The sequence below is a fragment of the Curcuma longa genome, chromosome 3, assembly GCF_044706935.1.
Source record: "Curcuma longa cultivar G26 ecotype Majalengka, Jawa Barat chromosome 3, ITB_CL_G26_1.1, whole genome shotgun sequence".
NCBI classification, from domain to species: domain Eukaryota; kingdom Viridiplantae; phylum Streptophyta; class Magnoliopsida; order Zingiberales; family Zingiberaceae; genus Curcuma; species Curcuma longa.
This window is the reverse complement of record NC_133863.1, coordinates 11,862,201-11,869,517: the sequence shown is the minus strand read 5'-3', so window position 1 is coordinate 11,869,517 and position 7,317 is coordinate 11,862,201. Positions and strand designations below refer to the sequence as shown.

The 7,317-nt window shown below is 38.9% G+C and overlaps 1 protein-coding gene across 1 annotated transcript; it reads left to right on the top strand.

Moving 5' to 3' along the window:
- Window positions 1–6,905, top strand: LOC141823355 (homeobox-leucine zipper protein HOX32-like). The gene is made up of 18 exons (XM_074710629.1): window positions 1–488; window positions 1,887–2,046; window positions 2,496–2,611; window positions 2,704–2,794; window positions 2,889–2,984; window positions 3,107–3,220; window positions 3,313–3,396; window positions 3,616–3,771; window positions 3,853–3,927; window positions 4,005–4,111; window positions 4,194–4,389; window positions 4,506–4,697; window positions 4,789–4,866; window positions 5,204–5,338; window positions 5,617–5,945; window positions 6,114–6,219; window positions 6,334–6,483; window positions 6,574–6,905. Exons 1-18 carry the CDS (start codon window positions 277–279, stop codon window positions 6,718–6,720), a joined length of 2,544 nt encoding a protein of 847 aa, XP_074566730.1. The 5' UTR covers window positions 1–276; the 3' UTR covers window positions 6,721–6,905.
- The last annotated feature ends 412 nt before the right edge of the window (window positions 6,906–7,317 follow it).

Here is a 7,317-nt window from a genome sequence, read left to right as displayed (position 1 = left end):
GGTGCTCTCCCAGCACTATGGCCACTGCGACGGGGCAGAGAATCCAGCGGAGTAGCGACTAGGGTTCGGTAAATCTTTCTTCGTCGAGTTGCGAGCGGCGGGGCTGACAAGCTGTTTTGGTTTGTGATGCTGGATTTCGACTGCGCTTCTCTTCTGCCACCGTCGAGACGGAAGAGGAGGGATCTCGGTGCGTGCTAGGGTTTGAGTTCTCTCTGTGGGAGTCGGTGGATTGTCAGTAAAGAGAGGATTTTTTTTTTTTTGAGCTTTTGAGGGTAGATGGCGACGGTTGTGTCTGGAAAGGGGCAGAAACTAGCGGTGGACGGAGGGAAATACGTTAGGTACACGCCGGAGCAAGTGGATGCGCTCGAGAGGGTGTACAATGAGTGCCCGAAGCCCAGTTCTCTTAGGCGACAGCAGCTAATCAGGGAGTGCCCTATCCTGTCCAATATTGAGCCGAAGCAGCTCAAAGTCTGGTTCCAGAACCGCAGGTAATTAACAGGAAGAAACTTATTGTAGAAAAGATTGGAGTTTGGTAGATTTGGAGCGCTTTACTTAAAAAGTAGAGTTTTTTCTTCTTCTCCGACTTGGTTATTTGTCAGGTTTTAAAGCTGGTTTTTAGTGCTTGGGAATGGCTCAAATGCTTATTATTACTTCACCTATGAACTGCCTCCTACTTTTATCTTTTTTTTTTAAAAAATGGAAAAAATACATCATAGGGAAAGATAGTGAAAATTTTGGATGTTTTGGTGATTTTGCATTTCCATTCCTCCTTGTTTTGTCTCTGAACCTGTTCTTATTCTGAGTTTATTTGCTTATTGTTACGTTTTTGGCTTGTCTCATAACTTGAAAGAAGGGCAAGCTTCTTCCTCCTTGTTTGAGTAATATGAATGAGGAGGAAGAAGCAAAAAAACCTCCCCCTTGTTTGGGAAGGAAAATGAAAGGGGTGAAAAGGAGAACTGTTTTGCCAACGGGTCAAATGTCAGGTGAAGTAGGCAAGTGAAGTTCAGTGCTACCTTGTTCTCTTACTGCGCTGTCTACTAGTTGAGTTACCTGGGAGCTGAGATTTATGAGTGGTATAGAATGAAGATAGCGAATATATTATTCTTTTGTCATGATTAATTTGGTGAACATGGTTGTGTCCTTTAATATCTGAACAAGATGCCAATCAATCAGTGCGTGATTCCACTGTCCTGCAATTTCAGCGACTGGGTTGTGTCTTGTCTTATTCAGATCTTTTTGTGATGATATTCTATGGATTTATGGTGCTATCCTAACTGCTAATATCAATTTCATAGATCTGTGAGTTTGATGATGATGTATAGCAGTTTGCTTTGCTGGTCTTCTAAAAATAAGCCGGATGCCAAAATTACTTGGTTTTTGTTTCTTAATCCTCCCTTAGGACTGTGTTTGGGTCGTTGGACCCTTTAGGTCTTATCTCTCATTTTAGTAAATGAAGTTAAGAAGACAAGTTTGAGATGTTTACCTCACTGGTTCTGGTTTTACAAGCTTGCATCTTCTGTGAAGTTCATTGTTTGGAGGAGAAGCGATAGCTTTTAAGCAAAGGAAGATTGAGCTAATGTTGACTTTAACTGAATGCTATTTCCATAAATGAAGACTTTTCCAAGAAAAAACAAAAAAAAAATCCATCAATGAAAAATGGTGGGAATAAAGTGTATGAAGAAAATACTCCTCGAGTATATTTTGGAAGTTGGAACTTATTTTGCTCCCTGAACACATTTGACACTAGCATTCAGGAACTAGTATTCAAATTTTGTGGAGCTTAAATTTCATATTTGTTTCTACTTTGAAAAATTATGCACTTCCTTTTTTGCACGTTTAAATTCTTGTGTGCTTTTCCTGTGCTTATTGTAATCACTTTTTTGCAGATGTCGAGAAAAACAAAAGAAAGAGTCTTCTCGGCTACAAGCTGTTAACAGAAAGTTGTCTGCATTAAACAAACTGTTGATGGAGGAGAATGACAGGTTGCAGAAGCAGGTCTCTCAACTTGTTTATGACAATGGCTATATGCGCCAGCAACTGCACAATGTATGGTTACTTATTTGAAATTTCAATTCTTCTGAGGGTATTTCCTGTTGATTTTGAAATAACTTTTTTTATTTTTGTTGGCAGATTATATTTCTTTCCTCATTGCAGATTTTTTTGAATCCTTGTCCTTGGGGCTGCTTGTTTACTTAGAATTCCACATCCTACTGTATTCTTAAAGCTGACACTCGCTTAGGATTTAAGCATGATGTTTTTTGAAATTTATTATTTGGCATTCATCTGCCCTTCTATGCTTCCTACTTCTGCATTTACCAAGTACTTGTGGTTTTTATCTTCTTATGCTTTTGATTGTACAACCACAATGAATGCATTTGTTGCTTGGCATATCTTTGTTTGCAAATCCATCTCAGCCTATCCTTGTTGCCAATTGTCTTTTTCCACTTTATCTCGATATATATTGCTCATACCTCAATTTCCTTAAAATATTTCAGGCATCTGCAGCAACTACTGACACCAGTTGTGAATCTGCAGTGACAAGTGGTCAGCAGCCACACCAAAAAAATCCAACACCTCAGCATCCACAAAGAGATGCTAATAATCCAGCTGGGTAGAAGATTTTTCTCATTGTGATTTATTACACTGTATGACTTTTGTTTTTTCTTCTAAATATACTCTGATTTTATGAAATTTTCTTCAAAGTCTACTTGCTATTGCGGAGGAGACCTTGGCAGAGTTCCTCTCGAAGGCTACTGGAACTGCTGTCGATTGGGTTCAGATGGTTGGAATGAAGGTGATACTAATGCAATCCTCTGCTATATGCCAAGAAGTATTTACTGTTCAATTTTGAATTTATGATGCTATTGTATTTGTTATTTTATCTACAGCCTGGTCCGGATTCTATTGGAATTGTTGCTGTTTCCCACAATTGTACTGGAGTAGCAGCTCGAGCCTGTGGTCTTGTGAGTCTAGATCCCATTAAGGTAAGCTACCATCAAGTTCTCTTGTGGTATATGTTACTCAGCCACACGGAGATAATGTTATACAGTTTTCCAGTGGATGTAATATCATTCTCTGTATAATTAATTGTAAATGTTTGCTCTAGGTTGCAGAGATTCTTAAAGATCGTTCATCTTGGTATCGCGATTGTCGTTGCCTTGATGTGCTTACAGTAATTCCTATTGGAAATGGAGGGAGTATTGAGCTTTGTTATATGCAGGTCTTTTTTTGTTGCCTTTTTAGGGTCTCTGGGATACATATATTAACTTATTTAAGTTGATTTTTTTTTGACTATGTATATATTGTTTCTAGACATATGCGCCTACTACTTTGGCATCAGCACGTGACTTTTGGACTCTCAGATACACTACTGGTCTGGAAGATGGCAGTCTTGTGGTATGACCATGATGTCCTTGATCCGTATGAAGTATTTTCATCTCTAGTTCCAAGAAGACATGATATTCTTTTGGCAACAATGATCATGGCATATTTTACTGTCATAATGTTGCTATTAGTTTATAGTTGGCACCAATACAGCTTGTTAATGTTGCAACTAATTTGTTTAAGTGGCTAATGATGCGAGGCACTAAAACATTGACCTCTTCCTATTTGTAGATTTGTGAAAGATCATTGACTCCTGCAACTGGTGGTCCTGTTGGGCCAGCAGCTTCAGATTTTGTTAGAGCTGAGATGCTTCCTAGCGGGTATCTTATTCGCCCATGCGAGGGAGGTGGTTCAATGATTCATATTGTTGACCATGTAGATTTGGATGTGAGTTCCATGGCCTGACTTCTATGTTCACGTTGGACTAAAATTTTAATCTTCTTCCATAATTTTCATCGTATGATATAGGCCTGCAGTGTGCCTGAGGTTATTAGACCATTGTACGAATCACCCAAACTTGTAGCACAGAATATGACAATTGCTGTAAGTCTTATTTTGCCATTATGATTGTGGATTTTATTGTGCTTTTCTTTTTTCACATTCTGAGATGTCTTTTACAGGCACTATGCCACATTAGACAAGTTTCGCAGGAGACTGGCAATGAAGCTGTTTGCAGTGGGGGATATCACCCTGCTGTGTTGAGGAACTTCAGCCAGCGACTGAGCAGGTTGGTAACTCTTTCTTGTCATTTGCTAAAACAATGTTCCATCTTTCATGGAATTATTGGCAACCACATTGCTATACTGCAGAGGCTTCAATGATGCTGTGAACGGTTTTGCTGACGACGGATGGTCATTGATGGGTAGTGATGCTGGATCTGAGGATGTCACTATTGCTATAAGGTCATCTCCAAACAAACTTCACGGATCTCTTTTTAACTCTTCAGCAATGTTTTCTTCCCTTGGCTGTGGCATCCTATGTGCGAAAGCATCGATGTTATTGCAGGTAGTCTTTTGCCATATTTATGGGATAAATGTTTCTTCTGAGACAGTTTCCTGCTTTCCGGCTTCAGCTATCTAATCATGTTGTTGCAAGTAAGATATGTTTCTTCTGTGATGTAGAATGTTCCACCTGCTTTATTGGTTTGCTTTCTGAGGGAGCATCGGTCCGAATGGGCTGACTTCGGCATTGATGCTTATGCTGCTGTATCTTTGAGGTCTACCCCATACTCTATTCCTGGTGTGAGGACAGGTGGTGGCTTTTCAGGCAATCAGGTTATACTTCCTCTTGCTCACACCATCGAGAAGGAAGAGGTAATCTACTTGTGCGGTCAAGGATTAATTTTTGCAGTTCTATACGTACTAATTTGATTACGTGGATAATTTACATCATCCTTACATGTAGATGTTGGAGGTAGTCAGGCTTGTAGACCATGGGTTTACCCAAGATGCTGCTTTGTCTAGAAATGTCAACTTGCTACAGGTCAGTCTCAAAGAAAAAATTTCGAACAGAATTAACATCAATCTGTTTTTCTATATGCAAATTTTAAACTGGGAAGATTATGCCTGCGCAAATAACATGCTCCATTAATATTTCTCTTTTCTTGTTCCGTTTACTGAAAAGAATGAACTCGAAAATATTTCGACAAGAGGTTATTTTTATGATTCCTAGCCTTTCTAAGATTCTGGTTTGGTTCTACAAATCAAATGCCAGATAAAAGAAGAATCAACAAATAATAAGCTGTTCTATGTTTCATGTATCATGTAATGGCATATTTTCTCTGTCTCTCACCAATTGCTATTGTTTCTTTTGTTGGCAGCTTTGTAGTGGCATTGATGAGAATGCAGTCGGTGCACGCTCGCAGCTTGTTTTTGCACCGTTTGATGAATCTTTTGCTGACGAAACACCTCTTCTACCTTCTGGTTTCCGTATAATGCCATTGGATCCCAAAACAGTATGGAATTCTGAATTTCTGTTATTTCATAAATTATTTATTGCAAAACTCTCTGTTTATGGATCATTCATTTATCGAGAAGCTCTACAGTATTTGATAATTTTTTTTCTCTTCTTTATTAGGTAATGATTACTTGTTCTGAACTTGATCAGTTAGTAGTTCCTATAATTTTTTTGTGTTCATTTCTGTATATAGTCGATTGTCTAGGAAGTGCCTAGTGAGAATGCTTGGTTGTTTGTGTTGTGTTGCTTCTTCTTAATTGTGTAAATTTGTCGCAGGATTCTCCGAAAGCTACTCGAACCCTTGACTTGGCGTCCACGCTTGAGGTTGGTTCTGGAGCCGCAGCGCGTGCTGAAAATGAAACTTCTGGCAGCGCATTGAATTTACGATCAGTTTTGACGATAGCATTTCAGTTCACATATGAAAATCATCTCCGGGATAATGTGGCTGAAATGGCACGGCAGTATGTACGAAGCGTAGTAGCCTCGGTGCAGAGAGTTGCTATGGCAATTGCACCTTCGCATCTCAGTTCTAATGTCGGGGTGAAGCATTCCCTTGGTTCACCTGAGGCCCGGACACTGTCAGAATGGATTTTTAGGAGTTACAGGTACTTTATCTTTTGTGCTTCCTATGTTCCTGATTGTTTTTCTAGTTTTGTCCATCTCGGTCGAATGAACCTGCTATGGTTGTAAACCTTGTACCTTCTCGCCTATATCGGGGTTCTACTTTTATTTATATTCACGACATCGAGCGATAAAATAGAATAAAATTTCAGGTTTTACACTGGAATAGAGCTCTTCCCGGCAGAGCTACAAACTAAGGAATCATGTCTGAAGAACATATGGAACCATTCAGATGCAATCATGTGCTGTGCCTTGAAGGCAAGTTTCCATCAACCACTTCGATTTCTGATTCTTCAGACTTGTTTCCATCTTCCCTTAACTTGTTGTATGCGGTCGCAAAATGCTGATCGAGATGTCTCAACTCTTGCATAGGTTCCGCCCGTCTTCAACTTCGCCAACCAAGCCGGCCTTGACATGCTAGAAACTACACTCATAGCTCTGCAGGACATATCACTAGACAGAGTTCTGGACGACAACAGCCGGAAGGTGCTTTATACCGAATTCCCGAAGATCATGCAACAGGTGAGGCGATTTTCGAGCTCTGTTAGAAATTTCTTACTTCACCATGGCCAATGCTGTTAAGAACTTCCTCAAACCATGCTGCTACTTCAGGGCTTTGCTTACCTTCCTGCCGGCATTGGCTCTTCGAGCATGGGGAGGCCGATATCGTACGAGCAAGTCGTAGCATGGAAGGTCTTGAACGACGCAGACTCGCCCTACTGCCTGGCTTTCATGTTCGTGAATTGGTCTTTTGTTTGAGATCTGTGATAACATTCGGGTACCTCGAATCGTTCGGTTCGGTCGATCGATACCAAAGGCGCTTAAGTTTTCGATTCATGCAATGATTCTGTAATTTAAACGAGTAGATGATGATGTGTTGAACACCTAAATATGCTCTCTTAAGTTAGATACGAATCTTTGACCAGGATAGATTCATGGGTCAACGGTTGAAAGACTTCTCAAAAATCCTCTAAAGCAATTTTACATGTCTGTTATCTTTCCATGATGAATTGTTTTCTGCAACTAAATGAGCTGTTTATGTACGTTTAGTTTATATATATATAAGTTAAATATTATTGGGTTTGGTTTGTTATTTTTGGATATAAAATGATGGATATAAACGAAAATAAATAAGTTTAAATATTATTGAGTTCGGTTTGTTAATATTTATAAATATGAATAAATAAAATTTTAATTTTTTTTCTTTCTAAAAGGTATTTTTAGAAGAAAATTCTGATGCAAAATGAAAATTTCCTTGTTTATAAAGGAAATTAAGAAACAATTTCCTCTTTTTTATTTTAGGATATACTTTTGGAATAAAAAAATTAAATTGTTTTCAGATAAATTGTTTAAAAA

Bases quoted from the DNA above. Each gene is read 5' to 3' on its own strand.
- LOC141823355 (XM_074710629.1), top strand. From the start codon at position 277: ATGGCGACGGTTGTGTCTGGAAAGGGGCAGAAACTAGCGGTGGACGGA. The intron at 3,221-3,312 runs GTCTTTTTTTGT...TATTGTTTCTAG, and splicing joins TTGAGCTTTGTTATATGCAG to ACATATGCGCCTACTACTTT. The intron at 3,772-3,852 runs GTGAGTTCCATG...CGTATGATATAG, and splicing joins TTGACCATGTAGATTTGGAT to GCCTGCAGTGTGCCTGAGGT.